This window comes from Bos taurus, chromosome 22, assembly GCF_002263795.3.
Source record: "Bos taurus isolate L1 Dominette 01449 registration number 42190680 breed Hereford chromosome 22, ARS-UCD2.0, whole genome shotgun sequence".
Lineage (NCBI taxonomy): Eukaryota > Metazoa > Chordata > Mammalia > Artiodactyla > Bovidae > Bos > Bos taurus.
Window position 1 is genome coordinate 51,984,670 of NC_037349.1, and position 25,440 is coordinate 52,010,109.

Genomic DNA, 25,440 nt, shown 5'->3' on the forward strand with positions numbered 1-25,440 from the left:
TTAGTATACTGTATTGGTGTTTTTCCTTCTGGCTTACTTCACTCTGTATAATAGGCTCCAGTTTCATCCACCTCATTAGAACTGATTCAAATGTATTCTTTTTAATGGCTGAGTAATACTCCATTGTGTATATGTACCACAGCTTTCTTATCCATTCATCTGCTGATGGACATCTAGGTTGCTTCCATGTCCTGGCTATTCTAAACAGTGCTGCGATGAACATTGGGGTACATGTGTCTCTTTCCCTTCTGGTTTCCTCAGTGTGTATGCCCAGCAGTGGGATTGCTGGATCATAAGGCAGTTCTAATTCCAGTTTTTTAAGGAATCTCCACACTGTTTTCCATAGTGGCTGTACTAGTTTGCATTCCCACCAACAGTGTAAGAGGGTTCCCTTTTCTCCACCATGTGGGATCTTTAGTCGAAGTGTATGGGATCTAGCTCCCTGACCAGGCCCCCTGCACTGGGAGCACAGAGTCTTAGCCACTGGACCACCAGGGAAGTCCCAAGAATGAGCTTTTTTTGTGTGTAACTGACTTCAAGTCATGGGACTTCCCTGGTGGTCCAGTGGTTAAGATTCTGTAATCCCAATACAGGGAGCATGGGTTCTATCCCTGGTTGGGGAACTAAGATCCTGCATCCCGTATGTTCCCCCCCCCCAAATAATAATAATAAAATAAAAATAGATGACTTCCACGTCATGTTCTAGACTGTATATAGTATTCTAGCTGTGGCTTAGCCAGAACTTGACTTCAGCATTCTGTCATTGACTTAAGACAGCAGTAGCATACATATATACTGGAGTGAAGTCAAATGTCCATCTTGTATGTATGTGGCCCTAGCTTATGACTCGTGGCCTTAAACTTGGATTGATTCACTTCAGGTAACATTGATAATTTGTGATGACTTTGGAATAGCTTGCAAAATTAGTTGAAGGTATTCAAATTACTGATAAAGTTACCCAGAGAGAGAGAGTTCTGAAGAGAATAAGCCAAGAGTTAGCTAATACATGAGCATTATTTTCCTATACAAAATATAAACTGTATATAGATAATTTGTTTTTGTTTCTTCTTGTTAATCATTATCCCTTGCCTTGAATAAAAATAATAAAAATGTTATAGTCTTAAAATAGTGCTGTTAAAATTTAAGGTGTAGAATAATGCCCCTGTAATTCCCAGGCAGTTTGCATCTGGCATCTCATAATTTGTTTGTCGTATGTTTTATTTTTACATTACTTGTTCATTTGCTTTCCAGGGAACATTTACTGATGAGAAGTCAAAAGCTTCCCACCACGTTTATCCATATCCTTCCTCACAAGAGGATGGTAAGTTAGTTTTTGGTTATGAACTAATAAACTGATACTTCACTAGATTTTTAAGTTATGTCAAGTGGTTTAAACAATATGACCAGCTTTTTAAAGATAAGAGACTTCTGGGGACTTCCTGGTGGTCCAGTGGTTAAGAACCTGCCATGCAATGGGGGCTATGCAGGTTCAGTCCCTGGCTGGGGAACTAAGATCCCACATGCTACTGGCAACTACCAAGTCATGCCTGCCTTGAATAAGACTGGATGCAGTGATATAAATTAATAAATAAATATTTAAAAAAATAAAAGAAAATAAAGATAAGATACTTTTAAGTATTAAATTTCATTGATAAGTTAAGTTTGTAGGGGTTTTTAATTTTTGCTGAGTTATGATTAGCAAGCTAACTCTGTGATACCCATTTTTCTAATCATTAGACTTATTTCTTTGTTGGTAATCATTATCTGGTTGTTAAGTCTAGGCCAGCCTTATATATTAACTTTGTTAATGTTTGCTGTACCTCTTGTGTTCTGAAAATTAAGAGAAATTGCAAGATAAAGGAATATCTCTTGGGAAGATTGGCTTACTGTCTAAATAGGGCCCCTCAGCAATATTTTAGTTTGGTGAATTTATAGTGATTCAGATTTTGATCTTTAACTCGGCTGTCATGAAAGTTAATTTTGTCATTGGCCAGAGTTCATTAGACTTATGAAAAATGATTTTGTACCTTTTACAAAGATTTGTGCTAACCATTCTTTTAAAGGTTGGAAAGTTGGGATACAAGCTGTGAGTTAGTCAACCAGGTTAACTAATTTAGATTGAGAGATCTCTTATAGGGATCAAGTCTCTGGTAAAGCACATCATATCCCTTTAGGACATCTTATATGAAAAGCCAAATTATATCAGATTTGAATGACTAATTACCCCATGTTGAGCGTTTTTTCCTGACCAGTGCAGTTATGCTAGAAGTCAATAACAAAAAGATTACCAGATAATCCTTGTATGCTTGAAAGTTAAGAAACATATTACCATATAATCCATGGGTCAAAGAAGAAACTATAATGGAAATGGGAAAACTTTGGAGCTGAATAATTATGAAGTGAATAATAAAGTGTGAGAACATTAAATTTTGTAGGATGCAGCCGAAGCTATGCTCAGAGGGAAAACTTTATCTTTAAATGCACGTATTAGGAAAAAAGAAAGACTGAAAATTCAGTGGTTCACAAGAAATTTATCTGAAGAATTTAGAGAAACAACAGCAAGTTGAACCTACAGGAAAAAGGAAATAATAATAAAGACAAGGGCAAAACTTAATGAACTAGAAAGTAATAATAGCAAGATGATGAACGGTGTCAGAAATGGTTCTTAGAAAAAACTAATAAGACAAAATCGTGTGACATCAGCAACAGAAAGAGAAAGAATAATGTCAAGAATGGAAGGGGGACATCACTACAGCTCCAACAGATGACTATAGTTGTAAGAGGTTAGATTGGTTGGTTGCTTGCTCGTGCTTTTGGTGTCAAATGTAGGAAACCATTTCCTAAATCCAGAGTCATGAAGTTTTAACACTTGTCTTTCTTCTAAGAGTTTTATAGTTTAGCTATGACATTCAGGTCTTTTCATTATCCGTTTTGATGCAGAAATCTTGATTTGATTTGTAACAGTCACAATTTTAGCTCTGTGATTATGATACTTTTATAAAATGTGAAACCTCACTCTGCCTTCCCTGTTTAATTGGTGGTTTCTCAGATTTTTATCCTTTTAGGTAATAGCAGTTGGTTTCCACTAGATGGAGGTGGTGAATTAGCTGTGTATATAGCATTCTGTTGTTGGCTAACTCTCCTCCAATAAGGCTGGTATGGAACTTTTAGGTTATGAACTTTTTGAAAAAAATTACCTTTTACAAAAGACTGGAACTGTAATTGTTATATCTAGATTTTTTATTCATGCTGGTTTTGTTTTTCTCCTTTGTTTAACACAACCTGGATTACTACATACTGATGGTTGGTTGGTATGTTGCTGTCAGTAGTTATGGTAATTGTTAGGAGATAGCATTTTGATTTTAATATATTGGAAGCTATTTTTTAATGTAAGATATGCTTCTTCACATATAGGATTTACCTTAGAGAAGCTGACAAGTAAATGTTGACTCTCAGCAAAGCTCTGTGTTGGGCTTATTACATACACCGTTTTAGGTAACTGCGGATGATAACAGTACCAGCCTCAGCACATTACAACCATGTTGTAAAACTCTTTCAAATGCAGTATGCCTTTTATATAGATTAGTTAAGTTTAAAATAAAAGGTGATATTTAAGATATTAGTAATATTTTGAATATGGTATGCTAAAGGGGGCACAAAATAAAACCATAAAGGTAGTAAATTATGAAATTTGAGGAAAATCAAGTGGTGAACTTTGTGTATCAGGATAGTGGGAATAAGAGTGAGTAGGTCAGAGAACATGAGTCTGATTTAAAGAGTTTTGTTTTTATTTGGTGAGTGAAGCAGAGGGTAAACAAATTTTGATGGTTTGGTGAAGAAAGATGGAGAATTTTCCTGGGAGCCGATTCCTGGGATACCTGATAAAAGGAAACTGGTTAGAGAACAGGAACCACTGGGAAGGTCTCAAATTGCTGGATGAGGGGATGTGTAACCACTGTCTGGGATAAATCCACATATCAGGAGAGCACAGGAGATAAGTCAAATGGCAAACCAGGATGGTCCATATCTTTAACAGTCAAGGGAAGATAAGGAAAACATTTCCAAATATAAGCGGTGGGCAGTGGAATTTTTCTACAGAAAGTAAAGCCTGATATAAGGCATTTGGTCAATCAGGAAATAATTGATAACCTTTGAGAATGGAATTTCAGTAACTTGCAAATGAGAGCAAGTTGTAGAGTTGGTGGAAGATCACCATTGCCCCAGAATGTATGACAGGGAAAAGAAACTGGAGATGGTTTGGGTTGTGTTTTTCATTGGTGGCTTTACAGTATATTTCTGGGCAGAGCACATAGTTGAGTTAAGACCTGGTAGGGATAAAGGGATTGGTTTAAGAACATGGGTTGAATTACTGCTTTTAGCAGAAAGAATGTGTACTTCCTCAGAGAAGAAAAGAGAATTTTAAAAAATTTAGATACTATTTAGAAGAGGAAAACAGACTATATCTTGTTCAAAATAAATTATTTAGATAGACAGAAAAGCCCCTTAGGTTTTCTTATCTGTTCTTAATTTTTTTTGTTCTCTGACTTGATAATTTTAAATGACTAGTTTTTAAAAACTTTTGGAATTTTATATTGGAGTATAGTTGATTAGCAATATTGTGTTAGTTTCAAGTGTACAGCAAAGGGATTCCATTATACATATACATGTATCCTCAAACCACCAGTTTTTGAGTTTGCTTTCTTTCTTCTGATTGGCCAAGTCTGATGTTGAACCCCTCTAGAGAATTTTTCAGTTTCGTTCTTGTAATCTTAAACTCCAGAATTTGTTTGGTTCTTTTTTTATGGTTTGAATCTCTTTGTTGATAATTCTTATTTTGTTCATACATTGTTTTCCTAGTTTTGTTTAGTTGTTTTAAGTGTGTTCTCTTGTAGTACTTTGAGCTTCTTTAAAATGATAATTTTGAATTTGTCAGGTAATCCATAGATGTTTGTTTCTTTACGATTGATTCATTTTATTCCTTTGATTGGCCCTTTTTCCCTTTCACTTCCTGTATTTTTTTTTTTCCCTGCTGTGTTTTGTGCATTTGGATAAAGAGCTGCATCTCTCAGTCTTTATGGCCTGGCTTGATACAGGCAAAGACTTGCACAGATAAGCCCAGCTTGAGACCTGGCATCCATCAGACAGTTTCTGGGCTTGAATATATGATTTCTCAGAGAGCTTTGCTAGTTTCTCTTTCAGGAAATTATAATCTCTTGCTCTCTCTAGTGTCTGACTGCCGTACCACAAGTTTGCTGTTGCTGCAACAAGCCATTGAGTGAACTCTTGATTTGTGGGTGCCCAGGCTTTCCGAGTATGCTGGTTTCCCATCAACACTGAGTTCGTTGAGACAGAAACCTGTCCTATAGGTTTGTGGACTTCATGGCATTAGTCAGTGAAGCTGGGGCTATTCCCTGTTGATGTTGGCAATGAGAAGCCAGTTTTACTTAGCTGATTTCACTTGGTTTTTCTGTTCTGCTTTTTTGCAAGATTCAAGGGGTTATCACCTCATTAGTTCCTTTTTAGTACTGGAAATGGGTTTTTTAAGCTACCAGAATTTTCTAAGCTACCAAAGGAATCATAACAAGTACTGAAATGCAGATATGATTCAGCTATGATTAAATCAACAAGAATCATCTGATTATATACATGTGCATCTCTTTTTGTTCAGGAAACTTGAAAGTATCTACACTATGTCATATTGTTTACACTCTTGTTGGGTGGGCTAAAATAACAGGAAGTCATTCACATATAATCAAGTATTATTGCTAAAACTTCTGATATAGCACTATGAAGTGCTGTAGGATACCAGAGAAAGTGAATCTGGAGGGAAAAGAGCAATTGGTAAAACTTTCATCAAGGAGCTGAAGCATGGCTTACACATTGAAAGATGTGTCATAATTGCAAAGCTTACCAGAAAAATGAAGGAGCGGTTCTGTGTGGGAAAGGAAGCTGTAAAGAACATAGTGGTCTTGATTTGGGTGGATCTGGCGACAAATAGGCAGGTGGGTGGGAGGGGGGAGTATTTTACTGAAGTAGACAGTTGGTTTTATCAAGAGTGATGGATAATAGACCTAGAATCTAGTAAGTCTGAATAACCAGTGAAAAACCTCCCCTTAATAAGGAATTTTTGGAGGAGCTTCTAGCAAACCAAAAACTCTAGGTAGAAATTAAGTCCAAGAAATAGTTGATTCATCTCTTCTGTCAGATTGACTAAAGTTTTTTCTCTTTTTCCCTTTCAGAAGAGTGGTTGAGACCTGTGATGAGAAAAGACAAGCAGGTGTTAGTACACTGGGGGTTTTACCCTGACAGGTAATGTTGAAATGTCCTTAGACCTGGTATATAAACAGTTTCATCAGTTATTTATATATAGTTTTGCTTTCTGAGTAGTAACAATTTTGTTGATTTGTTTTAGTCAGTGAACTCAGTTCTTTTGAGTATTCTCTTACTGACTTTCATATTTATTAAGTTACTGAGTTCAGTGGAGTTCACAGGCTTTATTTATCTTAAACTGATAAGTTTGCTGTGTTTGTCAAGACAGTCTTTAAGTAATCAGTCTAATACCAACTGCTAATTTGGATTTGTTTCCTTTAGGAAATGAATATTTCTTCTGGATGTTTTAATGACTTGTTAGTTTTATTTATTTTTAAAAAATAGGCCATTTTATTAAAAAATAGGTCATTTTATTTTTCAGTTTATGGATTCTTTATTAAGGATGAAATTATGTATAAAATGAAGCATGTACCATAACTCATACTGTGTTTCAGTATCTAAATGTGAATTAATGGTATAAACAAGAACTAATGTCATTGAAAATAGTGGCTCTTATTATTAATGTTATGGCTGCACAGAGGGAATGTAGGAAAAGGATAACCTTTCACGTCCTTTATCTTAAACCTGTGGTAGAGCTGTTCACATGTTCATTTCACTTTTGTCAAATGAACAGACTCTCCGTTCTGGGTTTTTCATGTTAGACCAGTCTTCTTTCATCTGTATCCACATCCATTTTTAGCCTTTGCTACCACATTTTTGTTAGCAAATCCAAGACATCATTTCAGTATTTCAGTTATAAATATTTCAGTATGCATTTCTGAAAGATAAGTTTTTTGTTTTATTTTTTAAGAAATAAGCATAAAGCCAGTTTCAAACCTAAAAAATTTCAGGGAATTCCTTAATGTCAGATATCAAATCATTGACACATGATACATTTGATTAATTGATAAGATTGATGTTTGTTAGAATTAGAATTTAAACACATCTTATGTCGTTTTATTTCCTAAGTATTTTTCAGTTCTCCCTGTGGGTTCTCCCTGTGTCTTCACCCCTCCTTACAGTGTATTACTCAAGAAATTGGGTTATTTGTCGTGCAGATTTTACCACACTGGGATTTTTTATGGCGTCACTGTGATGTGTTTGAACGTTTCTCCATTCTCTGGGTCTAGAGTTGATCAGAATCTATTTCAGTTTAGGAAAGGAACAAAACTTGCATAGGTGTGTGTTCTTCATCAGGAGACATATAATGTCTTGGTTATGTGGTGTGTTTAAGTTAATCTGTTTGAGTAACTTTATTTTACTTGTTAAATATATTTTTTTGAGAAAGAAATACATTTTTTGGTATCTTCAAAATTTAAAGAACAGTTTTTATACAAGTTGAATTAATTAGAACCAAGATCAAGTTAGCTTGCTTGTCAACCTTTTCTGAACTATAATTGACCACTTTACATGAACTAACATTTTTTAAAAAATAATAATATTTAGGTAAATTCTTTCTAGAGAACATTTCTTATCTCAAGGCTTTAGGTATTCACGGCACTATTAAACTTTTCAGCATTATAAGAACTGTCACAGGAACTATTGGAGTTTGAAACACTTAGGTGGAAACTCAAATCTATGCCAAGCTCCATAAAGCACAGGATTGAAACGAATTTTATAGTTAACACTTTATAAGACATGTTAGCCTTTTTGCTAGGCTTTTGTTTATAAATCAAATAAATTGTAATGGCTAGCTCATGTCTTATCTTCTCAAGGGACCTTGTTAGTTCATTATCTTTAGAAACTTAGTTTGTGTCCTCACTTCTTGGGCAGCATTTTCTCACTAAGACTTAAAGAATATAAGTTTTAATCACCATCATAATCTTTACCTGTTATAGTTAGTTATTTGGCAGAGGAACTTTTTTCCTGCCAGTTCATGTTTAAATGTTCCTAGAAAACTTACCACAGTGCTGTTTATAGGTATGTTGAGCTGTACTTGTTCCAGATGCTTTTGAACTAACTTTTAAGAAGTGGCTAAAGCCAGCCAGTGCTTGTTACCGTATTTATATTTCATTTAGTTATGACTTAGTTTTATAATGATTTATTGGCCAATATAGGAGCATTGATAAAGTAGGTAACTTGGTAGGTAATTTTATACTTATTTGAAGGTTGTAGCGGGGGAGGGGAGTAATTTATATCAGTGTGTTGGATTTCACTGATAAGAGAACCATTGAGCAGAGACATGTGAAGATAGGAGGGAGTGAGCTAGGTGTATATCTGGGTAGTGAGGAGCATATATAAAGGGTGTGAAGGGACCCCCGCTTGGTGTATGTAAAGCACATTACTAAAGCCCATGTGGTTGAGTATAACATGAGTGAGAGGGAGTACTAGGAGATGAGGTCATAGGACCAGATCATGAAGCCTTGGCAAACCAGTGTAAGGATTTTGACTTTTAACTCTTGAGTTCAGTGTGAGTTGGAAGGTTTTAAACAGTGAGTGGTGTGGACTGACAGCTTTTAAAAGAAACTGCTCTGGTTGTTCTGTGAAAAATGGAATCCCAGGGGCTTTGCCCCAGAGTGGAAGTGTCAGAAGTTAGATAGATTCCAGACATAATTTGAAGGTGGAAGTGGTAGAAGTTGTTGATAATTTGATTATAGGATGCAATTGAGAGTGAAGTCAAGGATATCGTCCAAGGATTTTGGCCATAACAACAAGAAAAGTGGAATTGGGATTTTTTGCTAGGTCATGTTGTTGGGGTTGGGATGGCATTATATGTTGACTTCTGAGTGTATTAAGTTTGGAAGCTTTATTTGACATATAATGAGAGATGTGGAATTGGCAATTGAATTTATGAGTCCAGAGTTCAGAGAAGAGGGAAGATAGGCAGATACAAGATTTCAAGTCATCAGTGTATGTTTGAAGCCGTGGAACTGCATGAGATGATCATCAAGGGATTGAATAGGTAAGAGGATTGTTCCAAAAAGTGAAACTTGGGGCTTCAGTGTTAAAGAGATTTGGGAGGAGAGGAGAAACTAGCCATAGAGACAGAGGAGAGGCTAGTGTCCAGAAGGAATGCCAGATAATAGCTCTGTCTTAGAGGACAAGTAAGGGACATCCTTTGAGGAGTGGTTAACATGTTAAAGTTCTGTGCACAGAGGCTTAACCTTTGGGTTTCACGACATGAAGATTACTGTAGACCTCTGCAGGAGAGTTTTCTTGTTAGAGTGTTAGAGACAAAAGAATGTGATAATTTGCTATTACTGGATCCTAACAGTATTTCTAAAATGTGTTTTTACCTCTAGATCAAAGTGAATGAATTTGGGTTCTAATTTCTTTTTTCATTTTTTTTTTATAGCTATGATACTTGGGTCCATAGTAATGATGTTGATGCAGAAATTGAAGATCCACCGATTCCAGAAAAACCATGGAAGGTGAGAGATCCTTTTTAAAACAGAATTTTTTAAAAAGTAAAAACAAAATTTACTGTTTCATAAGTTAATAACTCTTCTTAGCTATTTTTAACAACAGTGTTTTAAAGAAATATATACAGAGTGATGACTTTTCTTTCTTATCATCCTATTAAGAGATACCTATGGTCTTGAAGACCTCATTATCCAGGTCTTAGATCAGATGTCTGCAGTGATGTTTGAGGACACCTCAAAGCCAAGTTAGATTGTGGTTTGAGATACTGAGAAAGGAGTGTTAGAAGTGGAGTTGAACATTGTTGATGTCATTTAGGAAGGCTAGGAGCAGTGCTTGCTTGACTTTTATATAGACTCATCTTACTGTTCATTTCTATTATAATGTTTTCAGCTTTTAGTGTGGAAATAATTTTGAAAGTTGCAAGAATAGTACAAAGCCAAGCACTGTTTTATATTCTTCCAGATTCCCCTCTTATTAATTATTGAAATAATTTATTACCTGATACAGGACCCATATTCCATTTTCACGAATTGTCCCGTTGATACAGTAAGCTTTATTGTATATTTAAGTTTTTACCCTGATCCAGGATCCAATTCAGGATCACACATTACATTTAGTTGTTACATCTCTATTCTATTTTAATCTGAAACTTGCAGCTCTTTTTTTTTTTCTTCTGTGACATTGTCATTTTTGAAATACATAGGTTGTTGTTATAGTTGTAGAAGGTCCTTGAATTTTAGTTTGTATGTTTCCTCATTATTACATTCAAGCTGTGCACTTTGGGCTGCAGAATTCCATACCTAATACTGTAGCCTTCTCAGTGCATCATACCAGACACCTCGTATTGTCCATTTTCCCCATTATGGCTGATGGTTGGATCATTTGTTAAGATACTATCTGCCTGGTTTTCTCACTGTAACATTACCATTTTTCTCATCAGCATTTAAGATATTTTATAGGGAAAAACTTTGAGAGTGCAGAAATACCCTTTTTTTAAATTGAATTTCTGTCTGAAGGTTTGCTCATCCATGAATAATTTCTGTGACTGATGCTGTCTGTTTGCAGTGGCATTTCACAGTGGGGACAACTCTTCCATTCTCCCTTGATGTGTGTCTGTGCTCTGCATGCACTCACAGAACACTGACAGTACTACTTCATTTTGATGAATTATCTGAATTTGGCCAGTGGAAACTCCTTTAAGCTGCCTCCTGTGATCTTTTGGCATTGTTTGATTCATTTTTGCGTACCTCGTACTTTTCTGGGACAAAAGATGTTCCAAACTCTTTTTGTAATGTCCCTATCCTAGTATTTTTACAGGTAGCTCTTTTCCATGAGTGATTATATGTGATTTTTATTGACTTTTACATAGGATAAGCAACACTTGAATTGGATCTAAGTGTTACATTTTAGACCTGGTTCAGCCTATTTCCAATTGTGTGACCTTCAGAGAGATAGCCTTTGAGCTTTAGATTCCACATGGAGTTAGCAAAAATTACTTTTTGTTTTAAATAAACTTTTAATTTGGAAATGATTTCAAACTTACAGAAAAGTTGCAAGAAAAAGAATAGTACTTGGCATACCTGTATACCCATTATCCACATTTGCCTGTTAACATTTTACTCCCTTTTTGAGTTACTATTTGATACTTGCATATAAATATTTTTTCCAAATCATTTGAAGTAAAGATGTATATGGAATGGGTCTTTAGGTATTTTAGTCTACTGTTCGTATTTCATTGTTGCTGCTTGACCTGGTCATTTTTTAAAAATAAATTTGTATTGGAGCATAGTTGATTTTCAGGGTTGTGTTCTTCTATATAGCAGAGTATATATCAGTTATACATATATCCAGTCTTTCTTAGATTCTAGTCACATATAGATCGTTACAGAGTATTGAGCAGAGTTCCCTGTGTTACACAATAGGTTCTTATTATCTGTTTTATGTAGAGTAGTGTGTTTATGTCAATCTCCCCCCTTTCTCCCTTGGTAACCATGTGTTTGTTTTCTGCATCTGCCTGTTAGCTTTGTCACCTTTTCATGTCACCTTTTCTTTCACTTCTGGTGTTTCTTCTATGAAGTGCTTGTTTCTACCTCTTGCTTTTTTCCATTGCATCGTCTTTTTCTTTGTGGATATTATTTAGATATTGTGCATAAGAACATGCATGGTTATATCATCAGTTACTTGTATTAAAAATAGATTTTCCTAGTAAGCTTAGCTTTTTGTTTTTCACTACTGAGGTCATCTTAATATTTTCCTATATCATCTTGAAAAATTATTCTTTAGTTTTGCATTTTGTATATAGATCTTTAATCTTCTTGGAATTAATTTTTTAACATGTTACGATGTAGGAAAGATTTTTTCTTGATGTGGTGTTAGATCACCTCTCCATTCAGGGTGGGAAAATATTGAACCTGGATTTCTCTCCCAATGACCCATGCCATTTCCGTCAAAAGTAAGCTTTTACACAAGTCGTGGTTTGTTTCTTGCAGTTATGAAGTTTAATTAGTTGATTTGTTCTGAGTAGTACTCCCACTTTTTTCTTCAGGAGTCTCTTGGGTCTTTGCACTTTTGTATAAAGTTAAGAATCAGTTTGTTGAGGTCCATATTAAACTCATTGAAGTTTTGATTGGAATTAACATTTAATCTGTAGAACAACCTGGAGAGAACTGACGTCTTTACAGTATTGAGTGTCTCAATTTGTGGAAGCAGTTTATCTCCCTATTTCTTTAGATCTTTTATATCAGTAAAGTTGTATAATTCTCTTCAGATTTCACTGATCGTCTCAGAATAATCTATAGTAATTATACATTTTGAAATTTTTTCCTCTACTAAGTCTGATATATGGAGTGTCAATTGGATAAAACTATGTTTCCCTTTGACAAAGATTGGCAAATTGTATCCTCTTACATAAATTAAAGCCACCTGTTTTTGCATATAAAATTTTAATAGATCACCAAACCCCTTCATTTATATATATTCTGTGGCTGATTTCACACTGTAGCAGCAGAGTTGAATAGACCTGGAGAACATATGGCTTGCAAGCCTAAAATGTTCACTATCTGACCCTGCAGTAAAGCGTGTCAATTCCCTCTGTATTTGTATTGTTCCATTATCTTCAGGGAAGATGATTTTTAAAAACAACAACAAAAACCACCCTTAAATGTAACTGAAGAGGTTATATCCAAACCATTCTCTCATTGAAAACTGGAAAAAGAAAGTGAAGTGTCTTATGTAGAATATTGAGTTTTAAGCCAACTTTTTCAGTCTCCTCTTTTACTTTCATCAAGAGGCTCTTTAGTTCCTCTTCACTTTCTGCCATAAGGGTGGTGTCATCTGCATATCTGAGGTTATTGATATTTCTCCTGGCAACCTTGATCCAGCTTGTGCTTCATCCAGCCCAGCATTTCACATGACGTACTCTGCATAGAAGTTTAGAACTTATACACTAAATCACAAGTTTAGGACTGGGCTTGATAGCAGTTTACCATAGTATCATTTTATAGGTAAGGAAACTGGGCTGGTTTTATGTAAGATTGTACAACCTATTATATTATTCTGATGTGAAGGAGTTTTTATGAGAAAGATTAATAGAGCATAGTAGTTTAAGAGCTTAGGCACAACTCAGTGCAAATCTAAGTTTTCTCTCTAGTAGGGTAGGTAATTGGGCAGCTTACTGACACTCTGCCCCTTTTGCTCATTAGAAGACTGGAGAGGCTAACCTGCATTGCTTTAGAGGGATTAAATGAGATCATATTGTTTGTAAGGTGTTCAGCAGAATGACTCATACTGTCCTAACATACTTTCTTAAGAGAATTCTACCAAGGTCTGATGGATAGCAAAGAATGTACAATGTGAATCTTCCTCTCTGCTTTTAAAATATATGTATTCTTTTCAGTACTTTGAAAAACTATTAAGTTTTCAAATGCTGTAACATTTGAAATTTATCTAAAATTTATCTTTTGTAATTACTTAGAATGTTATTGAATGTATAAATATAGATACATCCTTTATGCATAAGGAAATGATTTTCTTGGGCCTTCTGTTTTTGAATGTTTTTGTCACTGATTTTTGTGAAGATAAAGATGCAGCGATTAGTGAAATCAACCACATAGTGAAATACGAATACCATATGGTATCACTTATATGTAGAATACAAAAAAAAATTTACTCCTAGAAACAGTGGAAAAGTGGATTCCAAGGATTGGGAAATAAGAGAAATAGGAAGACTAGTTTTCGCTGTAAGATGAATTAGGTCTGAGGAGCTAATGTCAAATATGAAAAAAGTTGAAAGCAGTGTATTTTAGACTTGAAATTTGCTGAGTAGGCTTAAATGCTCTCATATGTTCATACTAACACACACACGAGATAAATATGTGCAGGGATGGATTCACTGGGGCGGGGAATCCGTCACAAAGGGTACACATGTCAAATCACAGTGTATACCTTAAATGCCTTCACTTTTATTTTTCAGTTATATCCTAATAAAACGAAATAAAAGAGGACATGATTATAAACTTTAAGGGTCTTGATTATCAAAACCTCAGTGCACACAAAACTTGTGATGCTTTTTTACTATTTGCTCAATCAAAGACGTGGAATAAAAATTAGATATGGTTAAGTGACTCATATGTCATTAATAGTCATATTTTTAAACTATATGAATTGAAGCTTTAAGTATAATAAATCAGCTTGTTTCATTTTGAGTACTTTAAAACTCCTAGCATTTTATTATTTATGTAGCTCTTAATGCTTTGGTGTGATTTTAGGTTCATGCAAAATGGATTTTGGACACTGATGTTTTCAATGAATGGATGAATGAGGAGGATTATGAGGTGGATGAGAACAGGAAGCCCGTGAGTTTTCGTCAGCGAATTTCAACAAAGAATGAAGAGGTATTTGGTTCGGCACCATTTTTTTTTCTCTTGGTGTTTTCTTCCTTGGCCTGTATCTTATCAAATCTTATTAATAAACTAACGTACAAAGCAAGGCTCATCAGCCATCAAGTGTCTATAAAAAGTTACTAAATGGCCATAATGACCATCTCAGGAGCTGGTGTCTCCCAAAAAGGAGCGTGACAGTCTCAGAGAGTCATTAAGGTTTAAAGTGGGTCATGCACTATGTAAGGCAGTACAACTGATTTTGGTTTCTAGATCTTGAGTATGAATTTTGTAAAGTAAATATTTTCCACAGGAAAACTGATTTAATTTTAATATTTTTTAATAACTTTGTTGGGCTTCCCAGGTAGCGCTAGTGGTAAAGAAACCGCCTGCTAATGCAGGAGATGTAAGAGACGCAGGTTCTGTCTCTGGGTGGGGAAGATCCCTTGGAGGAGGGTGTAGCAATCCACTCCAGTATTCTTGCCTGGAGAACCACATGAACAGAGGAGCCTGGTGGGCTACAGTCTAGGATCGCACAGAGTTGGAGATGACTGAAGTGAATTAGCACACACAATAAAATGTAGGCCTTAAAGGTCTCAAAAGTTACAGTTCAGTTCTCTTTTGAGGTGGGCAAACTTGACAGTTAACACTTAATCCTTAAGCCACTTAGATATTTATCCATGTTTCCTTATAAGTTACAAGTTTAGAAGTGGGTGTGTCACTAGAGAAACACTTGAGACTTAGAAGAAGGCTGACGTGTTCGTGTTGGGTTATGACATTTTCAGATGGACGCCTGTGAGTCCAGAAGTCTATTTTGCTGGGGACACTTAACATTTTTGCTTTTTGTCTTGTATTTTAGTTTTCTGAAAAAAAATCTTGGGACATAATACATTTAACAAATAATTTAGAATGTATAGTTCTTTCGTACCTATTTTTAGCCCTGAGACTTTCTTACTAAAACTGTCACACACTGAGGATTCTTTATTTTTAAGAAAAAAATATTTAAAAGCTGAGTCTTTTTCATATCTTTTAAATTCCTATTTTCTTTGGCATTTGACTTGAATTTTTTTTTAATTTTACTCTTCCCCCACTTATGTTGTTGTTGTTCATTTGCTAAGTCATGTCCGATTCTTTGCAGCCCCATGAGCTGCAGCACACCACACTTCTCTGTCTTTCACTGTCTCCCTGAGTTTGTTCAAACTCATGTCCATTGAGTCAGCAATGCCATTCAGCCATCTCACTTACATGCTTATGTATTTGTTTCTCCTTAATGTATTTCAAGCCGAGTCTTTTGTTACTGGAAATACTCTGATTTCCACACTACATTATTGAATTGGCATATTCAGATCTACTCCTGCTCCGATTTAGGTTGTTTATTCACTTATTTTAGGGGGGATTATATAAAAACTAATATCCCCCTTTAAAACTTTTAACTTCAGACTATACAATCAGAGATACGTGGTTTAGATTTTCTTTAAAACTTCTCTGATCAGGGGATTTTCCCAGTGGTCCAGTGGTTAAGACACTGTGCTTTTACTGCAGAGGGAATGGGTTCAGTATCTTGTTGGGGAATTAAGATCCTGTATGCCACTTGGTTGTGGCCACACACAAACAAAAACTTCTTTGATTGGCCTGTAAGATAATCCACATTCTGAATTTGATGCTACAGAGCTTCTGAAAGGAAATGGATAGTTGTAAGCAGTATGAGGATACCAGAGGACACTGATGTTTAATTGATGTTTTAATCTCTGATTCTTTTTTTAACCTCAGATACAATACTTTGGATCATTTTAGGTGTATTTATTATGATCTGTTCTTTTAAATTAGTAATTATCACCTACAGACTGACTTTTGTGTATTGATTTTTCAGTATATCTTACAACTCTGTGCTGTGCTTAGTTTCTCAGTCACGTCCGATTCTTTGTGACCCCATGGACTATAGCCTGCCAGGCTCCTCTATCCATGGGAATTCTCCAGGCAACAATACTGGAATAGGTTGCCATGCCCTCCTCCAGGGGATCGTCCCAACCCGGGGATCGAACCTAGGTCTCCCGCATTACAGGTGGATTTTACTGTCTGAGCCATCAGGGAAGCCCAAGAATACTGGTGTGGGTAGCCTATCCCTTCTCCAGGGGAACTTTCCGAGCCAGGAATCAGCCCAGTGTCTCCTACATTGCAGGCCCATGTTACAACTCTACTGAGCTCATTTATTAGCTCTGAGAGTGTTTTTGTGGATTCTTTTTCCATATGTAAGATCATGTCATCTGCAAACAGGAGTAGTTTTACTCCTGTGGGTTGGCTTTTAAATAAAAAATTGCAGGCTTATTAAATTTTACTTCTTTTGAATCATCTATTGTATTTCTTTTAATGATGAACTAGGAGTAGGTTCTGGTACTCTTTCACATGGTTATTCAGCCAGTCTTTGTATTCATTAATTTAATAGCATGTGTTCCATGTTTTTTCCAGTGGTTATTGTAAATGTTTCCCCTCCCTTCTCTTCCCTCCTCCTCCCCCACCCCCCCGAAACACAGAATTTGAACAGGAACAGTTTTTAGTTGTACAGGGTTTGAGCATGTCTGTTCTCTAGCAAAGTTTGAATACCTGTGGGATGGTTCTTACGTATCTATCGATGGTGTGTCACCTGGAAGGTAGGGAAAGTCTTCTGGCTGCTAATAGTCCAGGATGCTTTATGTTGTGCCTTTCATTTACTCTGAGCTAGTAGGTTTGACATCTTCTTTGTGAAATTTTAGTTTTGGACAAGGATTTGTGGAAACTGAGACATCAGCAAAGCTGGCTGATCTTTATTTCCATTTCCTTCTTCCTAGCCAGTCAGAAGTCCAGAGAGAAGAGATAGAAAAGCATCAGCTAATGCTCGAAAGAGGAAACATTCACCTTCCCCTCCGCCCCCCACACCCACAGAATCCCGGAAGAAGAGTGGGAAGAAAGGGTAAGAACTGCACTGTGATGCAGGAGGCCCTGAAACAAACTCTAAAGGACTTCCCAGATTTTTACCTTCACAGGGGACGTTTGGCTGTAGGAAGTCTAGCTTGGACTTGGTACTGTATTTCCCTGATTTTACCACCTGGTCCTGTACGTGATCCAAGTGACTTACGGAGGAGTGAACCTCTGTGTTATGTTCTGCATGGTATAGCAGTGTAGTGCCTTGTTCAGTAAGACACATTTGTATTTAGTGAATCTTGCTGGAATGGAGGTTTTGGTTTCTATTGAGTAGGTTCTTGTGGGGATTAAGTGAGACTTTAAAGACCTTGTATAGGTCTTCCTGCCCTGAAGTAGATAACAGATGGTCCATAATACATAGTATATATTATGTACATAATAAATGTATATTAAGTAAATACTTAATAATTTCATGGTTGTCTAGCTCAAAATATATTTTAAACAGTTTATTAAAGGTTACAGTTTAGTTTTAGAAGATGAGAGTTTACAGAATTTATTCTTCTCATGTGATAGTGAATTAGTTGAATTTCTGGCTGTTGTCAAGTAGACCTTCACAGTGCAGACATCTTTTTCCATTGGTTTCCTTTTGTGACTTTCTTTAGCCACATTTGCCTTTTGCTGCCCAGAGCATGCCTTGAGTCACACTATTTCTTGAAAGGTTACTTGAAGCATTCTTAAACATGTGTAGAAGCTTTTAGAGAATTTAAGAAACTCTTAGTCTCATAAATAATAATAATGAGTTAGTCACAGATACAGAAAAGATTTTTGTTATCTTTGTCAAGTCACATATATTTGTTGTTAAAATAGATTGTTCTTTGGGCGTTGAGGGTAACCTTATTTCCTAAACTTACAAATTTAGGAAATAAATTTCATAAATTCTGAAATGTACTGTTGATGTTCAGAGATTTCAGAGCTACCTGTAATATAACAACTTTTCCAAGTGTTTTGGGGCCTGAAATTGCTATGTTACTTTTCCCTTTATGGCCTAAGATGGGCTGCTAGGATAGGAGTGGCCACAGAACCAAAACGTTATGTCCATGAAGCTCACAGTGGTGGCATTTAGCCTCTACTGTAAGTATTGTTGTTTACAGTCACCTAGTCATGTCCAGCTCTTTTGTGATCTCATGGACTGTAGCCTGCCTACCTCCTCTTTTCATGGGATTTCCCAGCAAGACTATTGGATTAGGTTGCCATTTCCTTCTCCAGGAATCTTGCCAACCCAGGGATTGAACCCGCATCTCATGCTTTGGCAGGTGGGTTTTTTACCATTGAGCCACCAGGGAAGCGTCATTCTTTTGAGTATAAAACTCACCACATTGACGTTCCCCAAATAAATGTATGCATCTGCCTTCTAATGAGCAGGACTTTGCTGGTTTAAATTCCCCCTTAGAATACTCTATCTAACGAAAACATCTTGAAACCTGTTTTCCTAACATTTGTTATATTCATCTTCCTTGCATCTTTTCTTGCTTTTAAAGTATTTGATCTGTCTGTCCCCTTTAATTTCATAGGCTTAAAAATTTGTCCTATAATTTTTATTTTAAAAATTATTTTACACTCTATACCTTAGTCTCACATGTGCCCACACGTTGTCGCTGTAGAAAGAGAGCTGTGTGCATTCTCTCAGCAGTGTGAGGAATCTTCACTCTATTTCTCCATTCTCATTTCCTTGTCAGTATATTCTAAAGTATTATCCCAAAACAGAAGTTTTTTTTTCTTATGCTTTTACTCATCCTGAAACATAGCCAACTTTTTAGTGAATTGTTTTAGTTCCCAAGGTTTAGCTTAACTGTCATTTGACTAACTCTCTGAGGGTGGTTTTTTTTTTTGGTCCTTTTATTCCTTTTTTTGTGTCAATACACATCACATTAAATGAGGTAGTTCCTGTAATTCTTCAAGATAAGGAATCAGTCCATTCTTGTGTGAACTTTAAATAGGCTTTCTTGTGTGTGTTAGTTTTAAAAATAGATGTTGATTTGCTTGAATTGATGAAAGAGCAATGGCAATTTTTACAAATTTAAATGTTAGTACTGCCTTTAGTGATTTTACTTTGCAGTTCCTGGTGTTTGGATGATACAGAGAGCCAGGAAGAATACAAAAAACAAACAAACCAAAAGAAAAAAAACCCAAACCACCCACTTAGTTGTATATATCTTCGAGAAAATTTCTTGTGTGATTCTTTATGATCTTTAAAATACTTGCTGTATTTCCAAGGCAAAGTTTTTTTTTGCTATACTGATATAATTGCCTTTTAGGATACTGTCTCCAGTTTGAATTGTAGGATTTCTGTGGCCATTTCTTATGCCCTGTAATTTTTATTTTCCTCTTGACAGGTTAGATGTAATTTGGGGAATGTATCTAATTTGTTTGGATTTATGTTTGTTTCTTAAAGTGATTCTGAGCATAGATTCCCAACAATACAGTTAAAATCTCTGAAATTGTTTGCTATAAGTAGCTGTAGTCAGTCTTGTGCTCACATATCTTCTGTGTCTTAGCCAAGCTAGTCTTTATGGGAAGCGGAGAAGTCAGAAAGAGGAAGATGAGCAGGAAGATCTTACCAAGGACATGGAAGACCCAACACCTGTACCCAACATAGAGGAAGTGGTTCTTCCAAAAAATGGTTTGTATCCTTTTGCATAGACATGGGAACGTTAGCTGTGATTTACTCCCTCTCAGCAGTACCATGGGGTGAGTCTCTCCGTGCTGTATGTCCCTAGTTCTCAGTGGAAGTATAAATTGATGAAGCCACTTAACGTGATTTGGCTGTCTCCTAAATTTGAAAATGGGTACATCCAGGGACTTTCCTGGCAGTCCACTGATTAAGACTTTGTGCTTCTAACGCAGGGGGCACGGACAGGTTCAATCCCTAGTCAGGGAACTGAGATTCCTATGCTTTATGCGTGGTGTGGCCAAAATAAAAAAGTACACATCCAGTAGCAGTCTTAATTTCAGAATCCCTATTAAATAATTGCATGTCTCTGTAAAGATAAGTATAAAAGAATGTTGATTAGAGAGTAATGAAAAATTGAAGATAAATTAAGTTTCCGCTGACATAGGGCTAGTTACCTTCTGATCCACTCATGGACACAGAGGCTCTTAAAAATGAAAGAGGACTTCCCTGGCGGTCCAGTGGTTAAGACTCTGTGCTTCCATTGCAGGGGTGCAGGTTTGATCCCTGGTTGAGGAACTAAGATCCTGCATGCCTTGTGGTGCAGCCAAAAGAACAAAAAAAGAAGATGTAACTAAAAATGCATGGAAAGATACATAGGTGCATTATAACATGAGATAAAGAGAATACTAAGGATTAAGCACAGAATGATAACTTTACACCCGTAAGATTTAAAACCCTTGGGATGTTTTCAAGTCTCCACTGATGTGAAAGGTATCAGTGCTCCCTCAATTTGTCTGGCTTAATGAATGGCACACAAGTGGGGATGCACAAGCGTACAAAAGAATAATAAAACATAATTTTGGTAAAGGGGTTAAAAGGTTCTTTTCAGGGTTTTATCTGTATTTCTGTATTGTTTACTTCTATGATGACAGAAGAGTTCTGCTTATTTAATTAATACAAAATATAGTCTGTTACTTTGTTGATATTTCTTAGCTGAGCTTAAGATACTTACTTGGAGGTGAGTATTGAATGACAGTAGAGTTGCCCTGAGATTCATGTATTTTTTAATCTTCTGTTCTGTTTTCTTAAAAACAAGTAGAACTTTCCCCTTAAAGCATGATTTTTTTTTCTTTCTTTCTAGTAAACCCAAAGAAAGATAGTGAAAATACACCTGTTAAAGGAGGAACTGTGGCAGATCTAGGTAAAAATCAAAATCTATAGTTTCGTGTTGTTTTGTCTCAGAGATATGTCAGGTCCTTTGAGAATCCTTTCTTTACTGAGAGGTGTCATTTTCAGTTGCTGTGCTTTCCAGCACAGATACTTACTATGGCTAGGTTAGTACCATTGTTGCTTAGTTACCTATTAGGAAATTTAATTTCTTATGGTCCATTCTTTGCATTCTTATGAATTTCCTTCTCTCTGCATAATGTTTTCTTGCAAACCAGCAAATGTGGTAGTATGATACCTAAATCAGAATATCTGAGTTTTAAGGAAACAGTTGTAGTTAATGCACTTTTTATAATCTGCTGGAATACTTGTTTCATGATATGTGCAAATTGATTATGTCTTCAGAACAAAAATCTGGTAACTGTTAATACTTTGTAAGCCAACAGAAAGTTTCCTTAACAGGATAAAATGAGAGTCACATCATCCTTCTACTGTATTTTCAGGGTATCGAGTACATTTTCACAAGTAAGGTCTAACTCTCGGATGTGTTGTGAGGGTAGAAAAGAGTGTAGTCATTTGTTCCAATTTTTAAAAATAGTTTGAAACGTCTTTTTTCATGAAAGTTATATATGAAGTAATGATCTCAATTACTTTGTTCATTTGTGAAAGTCAAAGGGAATCCTAGTATTTTCAGTATATATTAAATTTATGAATTGATGGGATTTTAGACCTAATGGGGATATTCAAGATCTCCTTACGTGGAAAAAGAGTCTTGGCTTTACTGTCTCCTAGTCAGGTGAATTCTGTATTTCAAATTAATTGCTGTGATTCTTGATGGCAGACGTGTGGGTGTTTGGGAGCGTTTTTCTACTTCATTTCACTAAATACATCCTGCTTTTTCTGGCTTCAAGCCTGTCATCGGACATCAGTGGATGATTCTGTTTTTGATTATGTTGAAAGTAAAGCAGAAAAGTGTCTTGATGACAGTTTATAGAGAGGTACTATTAGGTCAACAAAATAAAGTTACTATCAAAATGCTTCTTTCATAGCTGTTTTTAACATTAGTAACAGAATATAGATTTTAAATAGCTAGTAATAATTTTCATTGTCCATAAGTTTATATTGTCTGTTTTATAACCATCATTTATCTACTGACCGAAAGGCCAAAAACACAAAAGCTAATGATATACAGTATTATGTTCTATATTCTCAGTGCTCTGGCAGTGTAAAATATTCTTAAGACTTGAATAATCTTCACTGAGACAGTTTGTTAAACAGAATGCTAGTTTATATTTTAAAAGTTAAATCCCAAAAAAGAATTATTCCATAGTTTTAAGGGAGTGGACAATTGTTCTTTTAAAAGTGAGGTGTCTGTTGTAGTATTTTTGTAGTAGACTTTATCAGAGGAGTCAGATTGAAGCCATGATTAGGGAAGGAATGAGGTCCTGACTGGATAAAGAGTTTTAGTGCTAGGTATAGGAGATCTTCCCTTTGTGTTAGTGAGCAGGTAGAGGTCTCACTCAGGAGGGCTGTGCTTGCGGATGCTGCTGACCGTAACTGAAGGGTTTGACTCTTTGGAATCTGAAGTTTTTGTCCTGACTTTACATCCACAGACCAACAGGCTTCCCAAGGATCATTTAAGCATTTGACTTTCTGCATTGGCTATAACCTGACTGATCCATCAACTGGGAATTGTTCAGAGTTGTTCATTGTTTTAACTGATCCATATTTTGCCTTATATGCCACCAAGCTAAGTATACCCAGTCATTTCTTTGTTGAAATCTCTAAAAGGTCAGTATCCAGGGGCTGAGGTGAGAGTGCATGTGTCCATACCTCGCAGGAGGACAACATTGACTCTGTACCACCATCTAGGAATCAGTATATTGTATTATCAGAAGTGTATTTCCATTGGGTACCAAGAGTCCCTCAAGGACAAAAATCTGTTAAACTGAAATGAAATAGTATAATTTGACCAGAGAGCGATTATTGTACTACCAGCATCTAGTGAGAAGTTGATTATCCTTTGGTTTACTATGACCCAAAGGACAAAAGCTCATTTTTGACAGCTTTACCCAGATTTCTTTCTGTTAGTCACTTCCTCTGAAAAAATAGTCCCTGTGCAGAGTAGGAGGACTAATGTCGGTAATACTGTAACTTACCACACTGCTTCTTTGTGGCTATTTGTTTCTAACTTAAAAATCAAGGAACAGTGTCCATCTTTATGTTACATGAGACATGTCAGGTGTCATTCTATAAATGTCTGCATTTTTGCATAAAACCATGTTAGCCCCAATTTATTGATTAGGAAATGAAGACTTCTGAGGTTCAGGAACATTCCTAAGCGCACAGCTACTGAGAGAGCACAGATCCAGATCCAGGTCTTTCGGTAGTGCAGCGCTTTGTCTCACTGCACTCTGCTCATTTCTTACAGCCTCTCTCTCATGCTCACTTGTCTTTCAGTTTTGTGAAGTCATCAGGTACATCCCCACCTGAGGCCCTTTGATTTGGCTTCTTTCCCTCTGTGAAATGCTTGCTTTGTCCTTCTCTCAAGTTTTAGCTTAAATGTCACCTTTTCAGAGAGGCTTCCCGGTATATGGACTCTGAAAGATCTACCCACTCAATTCCTCTCTGAAATACGTTGTTTTTATTTTCTGTATAGCAGTTGTCAGCATTTGGTATCTTTTATTTTCTCTTCAGTCTCCTACCACTCATAACTGGAATGTAAGCTCCATAAATACAGGGGATTTTTTTTTTCATCATTGTGTCTTTAGCATTTGGACAGTGGCTGGTGCATAATAGATAATAAATAAAATTAAGTTAAATGTTGGAATGCTAGTTCCTTATTACCTGTTAAAATACTATATTTATATCATTTAAAGGATGTATTTAAACATCTCTAAAGTAGGGGTTGGCAAACTTTTTTTCTAAAAAGGGCCAGATAATAAATATTTTAGGCATTCTGGTACAACTAGTCAAGTTTGCCATTATAATGCAGGTGCAGCCATCCATAATATATAAACAAATAATCATGGCTTATTCCAATAAAACTTTTATTTAAGGACACTGAAATTTGAATTTCAGTTAATTTTTTAAATTTCATCATTCAAAAATGCAAAAATCACATTGACTTGCAGGTGAGATAGGAATCCCCAAGATCATGCCCAGGTTTGGAGATTCTCTGGAAGGACTGGTAGAACTCAGCATTTAGTTGTACCCTCCGCTGACATATATCAGAGCGACATAGGCAGCATGAACAGATCATAAGGGAAGATGATACAGGCAGAGTCTGCATGCAGGCTTCCTCCCGTGTGCTCGCTCACCTGAGAGGTCGCACGGAGTACACTCTTCCTGTGGCAGCACGCGTGCAGTGTTTCCAGCCACAGAAGCCCCTTTGAGAGTCCAAGATCATTGTTCTTATTGGTCATGTAGGGTACCCTCTGCCTAACACACACCAAAATTTCACGCTGCAGAAATTCATCACAAGCTGTGTTGTGCCACAGTCTAGGCGCAGTACACCACCCTTCCTATCAGTTAACTATCGGTTAGGAACACACCAAGTCACTTCCCCAGATTCCCTACAGAAACAAGCAGTGGGCCAGATTTAGCCTGTGGGCTAGAGATCCTGACCCCTAGTCTGAGCAATTTATTTAGTGCTTTTCAAGTAGCAGATTCTTTAGAAATATTTGCTGAATGAATAATGGCAAAATACTGAAAAGATGGCTTCCTTATATTCTCTTTCAGCTTTACAGTGCTTCATCACTGCCAAGACTCAGAATAATTATATTAAAAATAAAAATATTACAGGAAGTTAATAATGTAATTATTTGTGCTGTAACCTCTTACCCTTTGCACTGTGGAAAGTTATCTGCCTTTCTGCTATGGAAGTCAGCTATTTAAATTATACATGGATTTGCCTCTGTTCTTTTGCAAGGCTAGCATTTAGGTCCTGGAGTCCCTATCCTCAGAAGGTATATATAAATACTCTTACCAGAACTTTGTCCTTAGGGATTGATTATCACCTCCTTCTTTACTCCGCATTCTTTATTCATTTCCTCTGGGATCTGAAATGTCATTACTTCATTTCACTAAACTTCAGGAGGCTGGAGCCCTAATCAAGTCCCTTACCTGTTATTAAGTAAGATTGTGACTAAGATT

General features: G+C 36.2%; 1 protein-coding gene across 3 annotated transcripts in view; it reads left to right on the forward strand.

The window, feature by feature from the left end:
- Positions 1–25,440, forward strand: part of SMARCC1 (SWI/SNF related, matrix associated, actin dependent regulator of chromatin subfamily c member 1) — a 125,020-nt gene that overhangs the window by 26,667 nt on the left and 72,913 nt on the right. For all 3 annotated transcript variants that reach the window (XM_024983285.2, XM_059880120.1, XM_059880121.1), the window contains exons 6-12: positions 1,252–1,321; positions 6,240–6,309; positions 9,605–9,680; positions 14,439–14,564; positions 17,375–17,496; positions 20,003–20,127; positions 21,260–21,319. In XM_024983285.2, the coding sequence (XP_024839053.1) occupies positions 1,252–1,321; positions 6,240–6,309; positions 9,605–9,680; positions 14,439–14,564; positions 17,375–17,496; positions 20,003–20,127; positions 21,260–21,319 (649 nt within the window). The remainder of the gene's footprint in view (positions 1–1,251; positions 1,322–6,239; positions 6,310–9,604; positions 9,681–14,438; positions 14,565–17,374; positions 17,497–20,002; positions 20,128–21,259; positions 21,320–25,440) is intronic.